The sequence below is a fragment of the Corythoichthys intestinalis genome, unplaced genomic scaffold (assembly GCF_030265065.1).
Source record: "Corythoichthys intestinalis isolate RoL2023-P3 unplaced genomic scaffold, ASM3026506v1 HiC_scaffold_23, whole genome shotgun sequence".
In the NCBI taxonomy this organism is placed as follows: Eukaryota; Metazoa; Chordata; class Actinopteri; order Syngnathiformes; family Syngnathidae; genus Corythoichthys; species Corythoichthys intestinalis.
The window spans coordinates 11,194,934-11,211,641 of NW_026651592.1; the positions used below are offsets into that span (position 1 = coordinate 11,194,934).

Below are 16,708 nucleotides of genomic sequence, written 5' to 3' on the forward strand. Positions count from 1 at the left end.
AGCTTCAAAGTCACGGATAACTAACGCAAGTCTTGGTACATACCTGATGATGCAACACTGGTCGCGATTGTTTCTCTGCATGTTGAAGTAACAGTTGTCTGCAATGGCAAAGATGTGAGGAGGCATCTCGCCAATTTTCTTGTTGGTATACAGGCGGATCTGGTCTGGCGTATAGATAGGAAGCAGCTGATATGGGTTGATTGCTACCAGGATCGATCCTGTGTATGTCTGAAAGGAAAAGGCCGAAGGGAAGGCTATAATTAGCCACGACGGGTGACTCATTCATTCATCTGGGTGTTTGCTTTTCTTTGGACATTTAAATGGAAGCCAGAGTAAAAACTGGCTCTAATACAGGGGAGAACATGCAAACTAAGAAGGCCTTAGCCTGGGTTGAGTGCTACTTGCTGACTGCACCCTCAAGACAAAACTACTTATTCCAGTCCCTTCCATCCACACTTTTGTCTTGTCTGCCACTAAAGGTTCATTCATTCATCACATTCTTTGTAAGGAAACACAAACTTCTTTTTCACAGATGTTCCCAGGCATGCTATAACACATCGAGTCTCTTGCAGAGGAAATTCATTTTAGCTGCTGGGATTTTCTACCTTGTGTTTTAGTAACAAGCCAAGGGTAGTGATTGAAAAGGCATAGAGCACAGGTGTCAAACCGATTCCAGAAAGGTCCTAGTTGATGCTGGATTTTGTTCCAACCGATAATGCGCAGAGTTTAACCAATGAACTTCCTGCTCAAACAAGCAGCACCTGACAAAGTTTAACTGATTACGCATGTAAAAGATATAATTGGTGAAAAGGTGTCCTCTTCATTGGTTGGAAAGCAAACCTGCACCCACTAGGCCCTTTCTGGAATCGGTTTGACACCTGTGGCGTACAGAGATGCAAATATCAAGATTTGTGGACATTGGAGACCCCTTTGCATAACTCAACTTGGCCAGAGATATCTGCATGTCCAGCTAGCCAGAAGATAACCCTGAGAGACAATGTCTCAAAGCTGACCTGGAAAAGCCAAGACACTATGTACAGTGGGGCAAATAAGTATTTAGTCAACCACCAATTGTGCAAGTTCTCCTGCTTGAAAAGATTAGTGAGGCCTGTAATTGTCAACACGGGTAAACCTCAACCTTTGATTTTTAAAGAATTTATTTCCAAATTAGAGAGGTAAATAAGTATTTGGTCACCTACAAACAAGCAAGATTTCTCGCTGTCAAAGAGGTCTAACTTCTTCTAACAAGATCTAACGAGGCTCCACTCGTTACCTGTATCAAAGGCACCTGTTTTAACTCATTATCGGTATAAAGGACACCTGTCCACAATCTCAGTCAGTCACACTCCACACTCCACAATGGCCAAGACCAAAGAGCTGTCGAAGGACACCAGAGACAAAATTGTAGACCAGCACCAGGCTGGGAAGACTGAATCTTCAATAGGTAAAATGCTTGGTGTAAAGAAATCAACTGTGGGAGCAATTGTTAGAAAATGGAAGACATACAAGACAACTTATAATCTCCCTTGATCTGGGGCTCTATGCAAGATCTCACCCCGTGGCGTCAAAATGATAACAAGAACGGTGAGCAAAAATCCCAGAACCACACGGGGGGACCTAGTGAATGACCTACAGAGAGCTCGGACCACAGTAACAAAGGCCACTATCAGGAACACAATGCGCCGCCAGGGACTCAAATGCTGCACTGCCAGACGTGTCCCCCTGCTGAAGAAAGTACACCTCCAGGCCCGTCTGCGGTTCGCTAGAGAGCATTTGGATGATACAGAAGAGAACTGGGAGAATGTGTTATCGTCAGATGAAACCATAATAGAACTTTTTGGTAGAAACACAGGTTCTCGTGTTTGGAGGAGAAAGAATATTGAATTGCATCCAAAGAACACCATACCCACTGTGAAGCATGGGGGTGGAAACATCATGCTTTGGGGCTGTTTTTCTGCAAAGGGACCAGGACGCTGATCTAGCAAGGGCATTGAAGATGAGACGTGGCTGGGTCTTTCATCATGACAATGATCCCAAACAGCAGCCAGGGCAACAAAGGAGTGGCTTCATAAGAAGCATTTCAAGGTCCTGGAGTGGCCTAGCCAGTCTCCAGATCCTCAATCCCATAGAAAATGTATGGAGGGAGTTGAAAGTCCGTGTTGCCCAACAACAGCCCCAAAACATCACTGCTTTAGAGGAGATCTGCATGGAGGAATGGGCCAAAATACCAGCAACAGTGTGTGAAAAGCTTGTGAAGGGTTACAGAAAACGTTTGGCCTCCGTTATTGCCAACAAAGGGTACATAACAAAGTATTGAGATGAACTTTTGGTATTGACCAAATACTTTTTTTCCACCATGATTTGCAAATAAATTCTATAAAAATCAAACAATGTGATTTTCAGTTTTTTTTTTTTTTCCACATTCTGTTTCTCATGGTTGAGGTTTACCCATCTTGACAATTACAGGCCTCTGTAATATTTTCAAGTGGGAGAACTTGCACAATTAGTGGTTGACTAAATACTTATTTGCCCACTGCATACCTAGAATGAGATAGCTGGTTTTCTGGAATATTCCCAAAGCTATCAGTAGGAGATTCATGCAGCCAAGCAGGGACTCTTATTTTGGATGGCAATCCTACCAAGCTGTGTTCAAAGAGGGGCATATCAGCGGATGATGTAACATGCGTCCAGCGTCTCAGGTGGACGCGTGTCAGCCACGAAAGACGAGCTGGCCATGTTGGAAAACGTCTGTGCACGCATACCCGAGCCGCTTACCGCTAGGCACTTGTTTAACTGAGAGGTTCGTTTATCAAGCTACCATTTATCCACCTCACTTTCAGTCAACATCTTAAACATGCCACAAACAGTATGTGAAGCCTCATACAAGTGCAAACTTACCCTCCCACCACAGTTTGTCTTTGGAGGAAACAGGAAAAGGAAGATAGAAAAGAATCAAAAGGTGAAGAGCTGGAAATGCATGAGAAAGTTGTATGATAAATTAGAAGTCTAGATAGGCTGTCAGGTATGAGTAGATTGATTAGACTACCAGAACCAGGCCAGGAAAGTAGTGCGTAACTCACATAAATTAGCTTCTCGCTGTATCTGATGAGCAAATTGCGTAGGATTCCGGCCTCGTTCAGGTCTCCCAGGCGGATCATGTCCTCCACGCCATGGATGGAGGTGGGATGCATGGGCTTGATGTTAGTGGCGTTCTGAGGGGAGATCCAGTGCTCCTGCACATGGAGGGTTAGGACAGTTTAGGGTAAACTCAAGCAACTTTACTCCAGATCTAGAAATATTTATATGGTTTGAAGTCTGTATACATCTCGCCTAATGCAATCTTCTGATATGCTTGCAAGCATGACCAGTTGTTTTTCACTGAAACTGCTGATAGTTAGTTTTGCCTCAGGTAATCATGGACTTTAACTGCTAACAATAATCATGGACTTTTAACTGCCAACCAGCAAGGCTCATGACCTATTTTGCATGATCAATTAATAACCAAACAGACACACCTCCTTTTTAAGTACAGCGTATAAGCAACGCCGAGTTCACTGTTCGGTGTGCATTTCTCTACACAGCTTTGTTCTGTCATTGAATGCACCCAGAAATTTCTGAAATTAAAACTGCGCAGTAATGATCCCTTGCCTCCAGTCTTTTACTTTGCAGACCAGTCTAGCCGTCTCACCTGAATTGAAAACGAACACGCGGAGGACCTGAAAGACTGCCTCCAACAGGTTGGTACCAAAATGTAGTTTCCGAGAATTGTTTTAGTTACTGCTAGTGTGGTGGTACTTAAGCAGTAGATCGATTATCCTTTGTCCCTTAGGTTCTCAAATTATCCTAAGGACCATGAGAACGTAAGTACCAGGGAATCGTTTTGGGCCTAAAGTAGACCCTACACAGGAGTAGTACTTATGTATTAAGCCCAGGAACATTTCTCTTTTTGGGTTTCCAGGAACACTTCTCTTTTTGGGTTTCGTTTTCTTTATAGTTAAAAAGAAAATGTCTGATCTTTATTATCATTTAAAACACAGGAAACTTAACCCACGAATAGAAGCTTTTCGTCCAGGAAAAAATGTTTAAAAGTTACATTTAATCCTGACACAATTTGACATTAATTTTGGGCAGCCTATGAAATAATTTTCTTTTGAAAGGCGATATGATTCAGCTCTAGAAAGCTTTACAGAATATGGTAGGTACTTCACAAATTTGGTTTGAGACCTTTTTGTTGGTACAATAAGCAGAAGATCCATGAACCTTGGTCCCTTAGGTTCTCAGGGTCAACAAGAGGTACTACCTAGGAATCGTTTTGTGCCTGAAATATGATCCTGAACAGGAGTAGTATTTATGGATGAACCCAGGAACATCCGACCCTTAGAGTCTCATTTTCTTTATGGTTCTAGAGAAACTCTTTGACCTTCAACATCCTTTATAACACAGGACACTAAACCCTTATCTAGAACCATTTGTTCCACCAACAAATTGACATTAATTTCATGATTAGCTAGCCTCGGAACCAGTTTTCTTTTGAAAGGTGATATAAGTCATAACTCACATTTCCTTCATCATCCACCACCTGGATCTGTCCCGAGTCACAAAGTTTGACCACTGCGCCGATCGGAACTTCAAACTCTCTACCGCTCTTCAGGTCCAACCACACGTAGTCGCCCTGGAAATGGCAGTTTTTTTAAACAACAAAATTTCAACGTGTAGTGACAAAATAACCTGAAATGATATTTAATCCATATAAACATGGTTCATATGCACTTTACAATGACTGAGTACCATGGCTGCATCGTACCGGTAGCAACGTGCTTTGTTTCACAACAGTGTTGACGTTTCGGAGTAAAGCCCATTTAGCCTGATCCTTCTCGTAAAGATCCACATGGTCCCGACGTTTGTACATAATCTCACAGGATCTCGCTCAGTGATTTAAACAAAAAAAGGGTGCATCTAATCCAATCCGGATTTATTCCCATTAAAAAGTCTTAATCTGAGGACCCATCCTGGTTTTCTCTCCTGTCTTGATAAAGTTTAGAGGAAACCTGCTGCAAAAGTCCCGCCTCGTGCTCACTTCCATCAATATATTCGTCCGTTTGTGAATGTTTAGTCTGACTCCGACAAGTTCGCCTCAGTCGTCCACGGCAACAAGAAGCCGCTTCCTCCTTTTAGGTGTGTCAAGCAGGTGTTGGATTTCTGGATAAAAGACACTGAAGGCTCATCCTGGTAGGATGCTATGACTCATGATTACACCAGTTTAACTATTTCCAGAACATAGAAGTTGAATTATTGTGCAATTAATGTGCCACTTTTTGCATTTCCCATTAAATTCCCAATAAAAAGCAAGGATTAAAAATTGAATATAACACAATAATGAAACTACTATGACAACTTTTTTTTTTTTTTTTTTAGATAATTGACTTTCATACTCATTAAAGAGCTAACCATTATATAAAGTCTCATGTATAACGTGCCTTTTCATTGTAATGGATGTTTTAATGAAGCAAACGCTCCATCTGGCAAGCAAATAGAGCTCTGTGAACATTACACCACTGCATACTGAGTGACCATCTGTTAACTCTTTGTGAACATCTTCTTGCAGGCATCAAGCGTAAACCCGATTTAAAACTTTCAATCTTTGACCCAACTCTAAACCTAACTCAAAAGCCACATATCATGTCAAATTTTAAACCTATTAAAGTTGGTACTAAAGGAATTTGAATATGAATGCCTAAAACTTTTTCAGCATCACAATTTTTTCAGGATCACAATTCAGTTGCAAAAAAAATCAGTTGTAGAAATTCAGTCACCAAAGATTCTGTCATAAATATTCAGTTGCAAAAAACAAAATTCAGTTGCCAAAAAACTTTCAGTCATCGCCCAGCGGTTGTAAATTTTTGCAAAAATCTTTTACGACTGAAGTTTTGCAACTGAATTTTTACACCTGAATTTCGCGGCGACTCCTTGGCCTTCTCCTGCTTCTGTCTTCGCCTCTCTTCTCTGCCTGGGTATCCGCCCTGCGATCTGTGGCGGGTCGCTGGCTGGACGCCGGTGCGGGGGACCCTGCCCTGCTCTGGGCTTGGTGGGCCGTTGGGGTCACGTGCCGTACCATGCCGTTTGGGCTTGTGGCTTGTGGGCCGGGTGGGCGGACGGGGGTGGAGGTGGGCATGGGGTTGGTGGTACGTCCCCTCTTCCCATCCCTGGAGGCCGGTTGATGGCGGTGCAGGTGGCCCGGGGGACCACCCTGGATCCTGGGGGGGTGATGATGGCTCATTTTCTGGGCTGACTGGGTGGGGGCCATGGCCCTGGGATGGCGATGGGGCAGCGTAGGGTCGGTTGCCGACGGGTTTACACTTACAAGGGATTCGCACAATTACTGGTTTCTGGATCACAGAGCTGATTTTTGTACACTCCACCCCTCCCAATCACTTACAGTTGGGCAAATAAGTATTTAGTCATCCACTAATTGTGCAAGTTCTCCCACTTGAACATATTAGAGAGGACTGTAATTGTCAAAATTGGTAAACCTCAACCATGAGAGACAGAATGTGGGAAAAAAAAAGAAAATCACATTGTTTGATTTTTAAAGAATTTATTTGCAAATCATCGTGGAAAATAAGTATTTGGTCAACACCAAAAGTTCATCTCAATACTTTGTTATGTACCCTTTGTTGGCAATAACGGAGGCCAAAGGTTTTCTGTAACTCTTCACAAGATTTTCACACAACGTTGCTGGTATTTTGGCCCATTCCTCCATGCAGATCTCCTCTAGAGTAGTGATGTTTTGGGGCTGTCAATGGGCAACACGGACTTTCAACTCCGTCCACAGATTTTCTATGGGGTTGAGATCTGGAGACTGGCTAGGCCACACCAGGACCTTGAAATGCTTCTTATGAAGCCACTCCTTTGTTGCCCTGGCTGTGTGTTTAGGATGATTGTCATGCTGAGAGACCCAGCCACGTGTCATTTTCAATGCCCTTGCTGATGGAAGGAGATTTTCACTCAAAATCTCTTGATACATGGCCCCCTTCATTCTTTCCTTTATACAGATCAGTCGTCCTGGTTCCTTTGCAGAAAAACAGCCCCAGAGCATGATGTTTCCACCCCCATGCTTCACAGTGGGTATGGTCTTCTTCGGATGCAATTCAGTATTCTTTCTCCTCCAAACACGAGAACCTGTGTTTCTACCAAAAAGTTCTATTTTGGTTTCATCTGACCATAACACATTCTCCCAGTCCTCTTCTGGATTATCCAAATGATCTCTAGCGAACCGCAGACGGGCCTGAACGTGTACTTTCTACAGCAGGGGGACACGAGTGGCAGTGCAGGATTTGAGTCCCTGGCGGCGCATTGTGTTACTGATAGCGGCCTTTGTTACGGTGGTCCCAGCTCTCTGTAGGTCATTCACTAGGTCCCCTTGTGTGGTTCTGGGATTTTTGCTCACCGTTCTTGTTATCATTTTGATGCCACGGGGTGAGATCTTGCATGGAGCCCCAGATCGAGGGAGATTATCACTGGTCTTGTATGTCTTCCATTTTCCAATAATTGCTCCCACAGTTGATTTCTTTACACCAAGCGTTTTACCTATTGCAGACTCAGTCTTCCCAGCCTGGTGCAGGTCTACAATTTTGTCTCTGGTGTCGTTTGACAGCTGTTTTGTCTTGGCCATAGGGAAGTTTGGAGTGTGACTGACTGAGTTTGTGGACAGGTGTCTTTTATACCGGTTATGAGTTAAAACAAGTGCCAATAATACAGGTAACGAATGGAGCCTCGTTAGACCTCGTGAGAAGAAGTGAGAAGAAGACCAAATACTTATATATCATTCTAATTTGGAAATAAATTCTTTAAAAATCAAACAATGTGATTTTCTGTTTTTTTTTCCACAATCTGTCTTTCATTGTTGAGGTTTACCCATGTTGACAATTACAGGCCTCTCTAATCCTTTCAAGTGGGAGAACTTGCACAATTGGTGGTTGACTAAATACTTATTTGCCCCACTGTATCTTATAGACTCCCCCGCCCCCTCCCCTTCTTTCCCTGGTCAACAGGCCCCCCACAATGTGTCAACCAGAAATACATTTAGCTGACGATAGCACCAACATATTAATAGTTAGTGTAGGCGTTCAATGTATTTCTTTTTGTTGTTTGTGTTTCTTTTCTTTCTTTTCATGTGTTTCTTTTCTTTTGTTCTGTTCCCCCATAACCCCTTCCTGTTCGCTGCTTTGTCATGATAAACGAGGTATTTTAAATTGTCACAATGGGAGTATGTCATGGTCTCAATATGAAACATTAAAACTGTTCAGACCAACCCGACACTTAGACTTCCATTCTCCGTGTCAAACAGCTGAACAGGACAGGTTTAAAAAAAAAAAAAAAAAAAAATTTTTACACCTGATTTTCGATGCTGAAAATTCATGTTAGAAATGAATATTCAAACTCCAAAATTGAATGTTTTTAATGTCAATTTCCCTCTGTTACCAACTTGAACAACACATAATCTGTGACCTGGGCCACCAGTGAATGAGTTAAGCTAATGATAACTTTTGAATAGACGTCCGCTAGTGTGAACACTGACGCTGAAAGAGTTAATCTCGCCTCTAAAAGTTCAAAATGTGTACATGTGCATTGTCAAAGATCAACACGTGTTTGTTTACATTGGCGATCGGGTGCTCTGCATTCATTATTAAAGTGGCTCTACTTGTTGCGTCTTCTCGTCTCCATGACGACACACACTGTGTACATGGTATCCAACATCCAAAAATAAAAAATGAACCATTTTTTTTTACCTTTACCTTTTTTATCTAACCTTGTTTATTACATGACAAATTTACACTTACTGTTTTTCGCGCATCAATTTCAACTAATTAATTATTCAAGCCGGTGTTCGTTTACTAGTAATACGTCAGGGTGGATCAAATGTATTAGAGTATTTAAAAAATAGAATAAACGTAAAACGTAAAAGTATGTTTGTTGCACTATTGAATTACAATTAAATTTATTAAAGAAATTAAATATTCCAAAAATACAAAAATATTACAAAAATAGAATAATGTATAAACTGCTTACCCAATTTGCATTAGCTACCAATAAGACAAGTAACTACTTGTATGTAATTTTTTTTTTTTTTTTTTTTTGAGAAAAATTGGGATTAAAGTAGAAAAAAACAGTTTTAAAAATTGTTAAAAATCAAAATACAATTAAAACAATTTAGCAAATTTTATTTTGTTAAATGATTCCATAATACTCAAATTAATCATGAATAATATAATGAATGGTAAAACATTTATATACAGTATTATTTTATGCTTTTTTTTTTTTTTTAACGCAACACTTGGTAACTTTTGAGTTTTAGTCAACTTTAACGATGCCGGTGTACAAAAGCGGTCATGTTTAGCCTGAAGACTGCGTTTCCCGTGACGACCAGCACTGCGTTCCATATCAGGACCTGCGCACACCCGCACAGTGTTGTATAATCATCAATCAATCAAAAATCAATCTCCCGGCCGCCTGCAGATGGATTAAACAGCATTTCTGTTTCCAGCGGCTGTGTGAAGGATGAATAGTAATAAAGGTAATTAATCCAGTTGTGGCTAAACAATAGCATATGACAATTAGCAACTGTGTGGCTCACCCTCCCACCCCCACGCCACCCGTCGGTTGGGGGGGAGGGGGTCCACGCCAGCGAGTGAAAGCTGGGCCAAAGTTTATTCTGTATATCCTGGTAACCTCCCTTTTTTTCCCTCCTCAGACAAAACTTTTTGTCTCTTTTGTTACTCTGCCATCTTTGCTGAATTTGCCCGTAAGTGTTCACATCGACTTCTTTCTTTATAATGAGTGAGCAAAGGGGGAAGTGACTTATGCCATAAAGCAGTCAGCACATTTGTAGTTTTTTTTCTGTGGCAGGGTACCTGCCACCCTCCTCGAAGTTAATTAGTGCTAGTGAAAGTAATACAGACCCCCTCAAGATATAAAAGAGGTGTTGTAGGATCCACAACGCAAAAAAGCCCTCAGCCCGACGTTCTCCTCGCTCCACTGGCCAACGGCCAAGAAAAACTCTCACGCCACTCTCTTGATTTCGTTACTTTAATCCCCCCAAAAATAATCTAAACGCTTTTGATCCAAAATATAACAAAGGAGCAACTGAGAGATAGATAAAGAGATAGCGAAACGGGGACGTCAAAAGCTGTTTTGGCTCTTATCTATGACTTATGCGTACTTCTGCCTTCACGCCAACTCACTCCCCAAACAGCTCTCGCTGCGCACTTATATCCTATGACATGATGTCACAAGCCCGTTCCACGAAACCAAACAAACAAATAACACATTGTTTATACAACCAAGAATAAATGATTCACAATTAACCTGAATAATTGACTAAACATTATTTAGGCTTCTAAAGGTGTCAGTCCACTAGATGTCAGTCAACATCACAAATGTTATGAAAATATTTTATAAAGGTTGAAAAGTTACCTTGTGTTGCTTTAAGTGTTTGGTAAATTTACAATACACAACATTCTAGAATTTAAAAAATATATATATATTTCTGATAGAGTATATTCAAATTTAAGTATTTTGAGTCCACATTTTCTTATTTTTCATTTCATCTATAAGTAAAAAGCACAAAAATTTGCCAAGAAAGTTCACATTCCACACAAAAACATGAAGTTAACATACTACGCACACCAACATAAAGCATTCTAGCGCCCCCTACATGTGAAATTGTTCAGTGACGCGCGCAGACCTCATTTGGTCACGTGACCCAATTGCTCATTTGCATATAGATAGACACGTCGGACACGGGTCATGGCTTGACGGATAACCGTGCGTTTACCTTGATGACGGCCGCAAACTTGTAGCTCAAACGCCTCACGTTGGGGTCCCAGCCCTCCAGGGGCCAATTGGATCCCCTTCTTTTGGTCGCCATGGTTATGGCATTAGCGCCAAGCAACTAAACACTTGCAGTCCCGCTCCGTTATCAGTTGATCCGTGTGCGTTGAGTGCGTGTGTGTTGCCTGATTTTATAGGCTCGCCCTACTTAAGCGCCCACCCAATCAAAGGGGGCCGCTGTCCCAGCAAATTAGGCTGTCAGAAAGACTGATGAGTTCATTAACGCATTCACTGACTCTTGAAGAGAGGCATGCAACACACACGAACATAGTTGGAATTGAAGAAGGAAACACAAAGAGGATACAGTGCAGCCCTAATGAATGTTTGTTCACTAATGAGGGCCGGTAATCATATTTCAGTGCCGTTGACAGCATTAGACGTCCAATCTATCGAACGAACGATCGCTGCCAGCCTCCCCCAGATCAAATGAATTGGACCTCTATTGCCGTCAATGGCAACCAACGACTTAAAAACAAGTCTGTGCGTGTGTGTTAACCTGCTGCAAGATGACCATGATTCTTCTTCTGGTTCTTGTTATCCAGGGACATCAGCAGTGCAGTTCAGGTCCTAATGAAACATACATGGTAGGATGTAACAGGCAGTCAAATCTTTACATTTTGGATAAAGGTCGTTCCAGAAATGAAGGACATTTTACATCCCACCGACCGTTTAGTCATTGCCAGCCTTCCATTCTAAATGCATTGGAGGTCTATCTCCGTCAGTGGTAACCAATGGTTTAAAAATCCCCTCCAAGGATTGATGCATATACTGTACATCCCAATAATATACAGTGGGGCAAATAAGTATTTAGTCAACCACCAATTGTGCAAGTTCTCCTAATTGAAAAGATTACAGAGGCCTGTAATTGTCATCATGGGTAAACCTCAACCATGAGAGACAGAATGTGGAAAAAAACAGAAAATCACATTGTTTGATTTTTAAAGAATTTATTTCCAAATTAGAGTGGAAAATAAGTATTTGGTCACCTACAAACAAGCAAGATTTCTGGCTGTCAAAGAGGTCTAACTTCATCTAACAAGGTCAAACAAGGCTCCACTCGTTAGCTGTATTTATGGCACCTGTTTTAACTCATTATCGGTATAAAAGACACCTGTCCACAACCTCAGTCAGTCACACTCCAAACTCCACTGTGGCCAAAACCTAAGAGCTGTCGAAGGAAAACCAGAAACAAAATTGTCGACCTGCACCAGGATGGGAAGGCTGAATCTGAAATAGGTAAAGCACTTGGTGTAAAGAAATCAACTGTGCCAGCAATTATTAGAAAATGGAAGACATACAAGACCACTGATAATCTCCCTCGATCCGGGGCTCCATGCAATATCTCACCCCGTGGTGTCAAAATGATAACAAGAACAGTGAGCAATAATTCCAGAACCACACGGGGGTACCTTGCGAATGACCTACAGAGAGCTGGGACCACAGTAACAAACGCTACTATCAGTAACACAATGCGCCGCCGGAGACTCAAATCCTGCACTGCCAGACGTGTCCCCCTGCTGAAGCCAGTACACATCCAGGTCCGTCTGCGGTTCGCTAGAGAGCATTTGGATGATTCAGAAGAGGACTGGGAGAATGTGTTATGGTCAGATGAAACCAAAATAGAACTTTTTGGTAGAAACACAGGTTCTCGTGTTTGGAGGAGAAAGAATATTGAATTGCATCCGAAGAACACCATACCCACTGTGAAGCATCGGGGTGGAAACATCAAGCTTTGGGGCTGTATTTCTGCAAAGGGACCAGGACGACTGATCTGTGTAAAGGAAAGAATGAATGGGGCCATGTATCAAGAGATTTTGAGTGAAAATCTCCTTCCATCAGCAAGGGCATTGAAGATGAGATGTGGCTGGGTCTTTCAGCATGACAATGATCCCTAACACACAGCCAGGGCAACAAAGGAGTGGCTTCGTAAGAAGCATTTCAAGGTCCTGGAGTGGCCTAGCCAGTCTCCAGATCTCAACCTCATAGAAAATCTGTGGAGGGAGTTGAAAGTCTGTGTTGCCCAACGACAGCCCCAAAACATCATTGCTTCAGAGGAGATCTGCATGGACGAATGGGCCAAAATACCAGCAACAGTGTGTGAAAAGCTTGTGAAGAGTTACAGAAAACATTTGGCCTCCGTTATTGCCAACAAAGGGTACTTAACAAAGTATTGAGATGAACTTTTGGTATTGACTAAATACTTATTTTCCACTATGATTTGCAAATAAATTCTTTAAAAATCAAACAATGTGATTTTCTGGCTGTTTTTTCCACATTCTGTCTCTCGTGGTTGAGGTTTACCCATGTTGACAATTACAGGCCTCTAATATTTTCAAGTGGGAGAACTTGCACAATTAGTGGTTGACTAAATACTTATTTGCCCCACTGTACCTATCAAATTTTATTCTGATGCGTTCACAAGTAACGGAGGAGTAGCCATTTTAGTTCATGTCCTCAACAAAAAGAAGAACAAAGCAAGTGAGACCTTGCGCCCTCCCATTGGGTGGTCTAAAATTTTGACCATTGAGCTGCAAGATGAGCCTTTGTCAGTTACCACCCATTTTCATGAATATGTAGAAGAAAACAAAAAAAGTAAAGGTTTGTTAGCCGAGAATTTTCTAACAAAAATGTCCTTTAATCCTGGAATAACTCATAACTGTAAGAGGAGCTTCCACCTAATGAAGATAATTACTGTATGTCTATTTGCGCTTTGTATTGTGGTGTGTATTCTACATGTATTATTCAGCTAGGACACGCTTACTGTTACACCCATGTGTGTATAATTCATGCTGCAGTTATGAGCTGTCACTTTGATACTTTAAAATGGAAGACAACTGGAATAGAAGTGGATGTTAAGTGGAATAAAATTGAAGTGGACTATAATTTGCCGCAAGTTGATTTTAAGTGGAGTCAAAAGTGGATCACAATTAAACAAAAAGGAACAACGAGAATGTCTTCCTGTAAACTTTTATTTCATAATGACTGAAGTGGAATAGAACTGGATTACAAGTGGACTAAAGTTGGATTTTAAATGTAATACTAGATGAGTGCATGTGGATCACAAGTTAAGGACTGAAGAAGAGGATTTACATTGTCAATTTTCATTCATCACGACAAGTGACTCCCAAATGGATCAGAAGTGGACTACAACCAGACTAGAAGTGACAGCATTTGGACTATAAAAGTGAGCGTCATTTTAGCTTTATTTTGTTCTCTAAAAATGCGGAATACAAATGGATTGTGAGCAGATCACAAGTGGAACACAAGTTGTTCATAAGTGGAGTAGACATGAGAAAGGAAGAAGGATTTAAGCACAAATTACATATTGGTATCTTTAATTTGAGTTTTTCAGTCATTTCTATTGTATTTATCAGATTAGTGATTAAAAGTTTAATAATCAGACTAATAGTCAAAGATGACCAAAAGTAGATCAAAAAGCAGACATTCTTAGTGCTAATTTAGTTTTTTGTTTTTTAGTCTCGAAAACTTTTCTATTGCATTTTTTGGCATGACAAAAAGTAAATTTAAAGTGGATAAGAATTTAGAAGTTGACTTGACGTTTTCCACAAGTGGATTGTAAGTGGACTAAAAGTGAACCTAAAGAAAACAAGTGGAATGTGTCAGTTTTTATCTGAATTTTAGTATTTTAAGCTTTTCTCTTGTATTTTTCAGCAAAGTGACTTAAAATGCAATACAAACTGATCACATGTGGATTATTACTGGAAGAAAACCTGTTCATTTTGAGTTTATAACATGAGCCAGGTCACCATCTGACCCACTTTCCTGTCGCACTGACTTCCTGTCTACACACCAGAACTAACCCTATCCAGTCACCGGGTGGCCTGAGGGTATCTCCATCATCGGTGGCTCCAATGCATGATGGGAACTTTGTGGGTCGGTGAAGGACTTTTTCAAAGTCAACATGTTGACCATTTCGGATTACGTCACATGAACCCCTCCACACACACACGCACCCCAGTTTGTTATGATCACAAATTACTGTTAGTACCACTGATGGCGACAGACAAATTATGCTTTACAAATTTATGTTTGAAATAATTAATGAAAGAGTTAGTAAAATTGTAGCCACAGCATGCATGTATTAAATTTTGAGATCTTCTCACCGTGCATGATGCGTTAATCAAACGATGACAAAAAAATGTTTAAATCCAACACAGGAAGGATAAATTCTTCTATTCTTCATCTTCAGATGAGGATTTCTCAGTGACTACCTGATCTCCAGCCGGTCCTTGTTCTCCTGCTGCCTGAAAAGGCATCATGTCAATTGTCAATTATGTGTGCGTGTATGAGTTTAAAGAGCGTCTGAATTCTTCCTCCTCGCTATAAAGGCGTCATGTGAGCAACTCATTCACTGCCACTGACCCATGTTACTGGAACACTGCAACATTACAGGGGGTGTAATCAGACACACACATGTGGATTATACACAAACACACACAAGCTGGTTTAACTATTGTTGTTGTATTTAAATTGTCTGTTGCTTTTAAACTCATTTACTCTTTCACAACAGTAATAAAATGTTAAATATTTGTAGTATGATGTAAGATTTTAAATGGAAAAGGTTGTTTTTGTTTTGTTTTTTCATCAAAGTGACATCAAAGCAAAGAAGAGTCTAATTCCAGTTTGGTTTATTCCACATTTCTCTGGTTCTACACTTACATATTGTTTTTTTTTGTTGTTGTATTTTTTTTAAGAATGCAGAACATTTCATTTTACAGCATGTTAACCGTGATTAACAATGACTGGATCGCAAGTGGATTAAAGCAACACTAGGTAACTTTTCAACCTTTCTAAAATATTTTCATTAAATTCGTGATAATATGTCGAATGACAACTAGTTGAATGACACCTCTTTTATATCTTGAGGGGTTCTGTATCACCGACATTAATTAACGATGAGGAGGATGGCGAGAACCCTGCCACACACAAAAAAACTACAAATGTGCTGACTGTTTTACGGCATACGTCACTTCCCCCTTTCTTCATTCATTATACAGTGTTATGAAAAAGTATTTGAACCTTTGGGACTTTCTCACATTTCTGCATAAAATCCCCATCAAATGTGATCTTTGTCAAAATCACACAGATGAAAAAACAGTAACTAAAACCAACAAAACATTTATTGGTTTTCATATTTTAGTGAGGATAGTATGCAAACAATGACGGAAGGGGGAAAAATAAGTAAGAGAACTATCACAGATTCCTGGCATGTCTATCATGAATCTTTGTCTTTAGGTCATGCCACAGCATCTCAATGGGGTTCAAGTCTGGACTTTGATTTGGCCACTCCAGAACGCGTATTTTGTTCTTCTGATACCATTCTGAAGTTAATTTATTCTGTGTTTTGGATTATTGTCTTGTTGCAGCAGCCATCCTCTTTTTAGCTTTAACTGTCCGACAGATGGCCTCAGGTTTTCCTGGAAAACATCCTGATAAACATTTGAATTCATTCTTCCGTTAATGATTGCAAGTTGTCCAGGCCCTGAGGAAGCAAAATAGCCCCAAACGGTGGGGATGAGGTGTTGATGTTTGTGAGCTGTTCCATTTTTTCTCCACACATGACGTTCTGAGTTGCTCCCAAACACTTCAACTTTGGTTTCATCAGTCCGCAAAATATTTTGCCAAAACTTCTGTGGTGTGTCCAAGTGCCTTTTTGCAAACATTAAACTATCAACATTTTTTTTAGACAGCAGTGGCTTCATCCCATGAACACCATTCTTTGCCATAGTTTTACATATAGTTGATGTGTGCACAGAGATATTGGACTGTGTCAGTGATTTCTGTAAGTCTTTAGCAG

The 16,708-nt window shown here is 40.8% G+C and overlaps 1 protein-coding gene across 5 annotated transcripts in view; it reads right to left on the reverse strand.

The window, feature by feature from the left end:
* LOC130911152 (unconventional myosin-VIIa-like) overlaps positions 1-15,256 on the reverse strand; it is a 68,958-nt gene extending 53,702 nt beyond the window's left edge. For 2 of the 5 annotated variants that reach the window (XM_057828918.1, XM_057828917.1), the window contains exons 1-5: positions 15,015-15,256; positions 11,387-11,457; positions 4,559-4,672; positions 3,081-3,233; positions 44-228 (exon numbers count right to left, since the gene is read on the reverse strand). In XM_057828918.1, coding sequence (XP_057684901.1) covers positions 44-228; positions 3,081-3,233; positions 4,559-4,672; positions 11,387-11,404 — 470 coding nt within the window. In that variant the 5' untranslated portion in view covers positions 11,405-11,457; positions 15,015-15,256. Of the gene's footprint in view, positions 1-43; positions 229-3,080; positions 3,234-4,558; positions 4,673-4,804; positions 4,925-10,834; positions 10,983-11,386; positions 11,458-15,014 lie in introns of those variants that run through there. The other 3 variants (XM_057828916.1, XM_057828914.1, XM_057828919.1) reach the window with 2 other exon arrangements.
* Between the last annotated feature and the right edge of the window lie 1,452 nt (positions 15,257-16,708).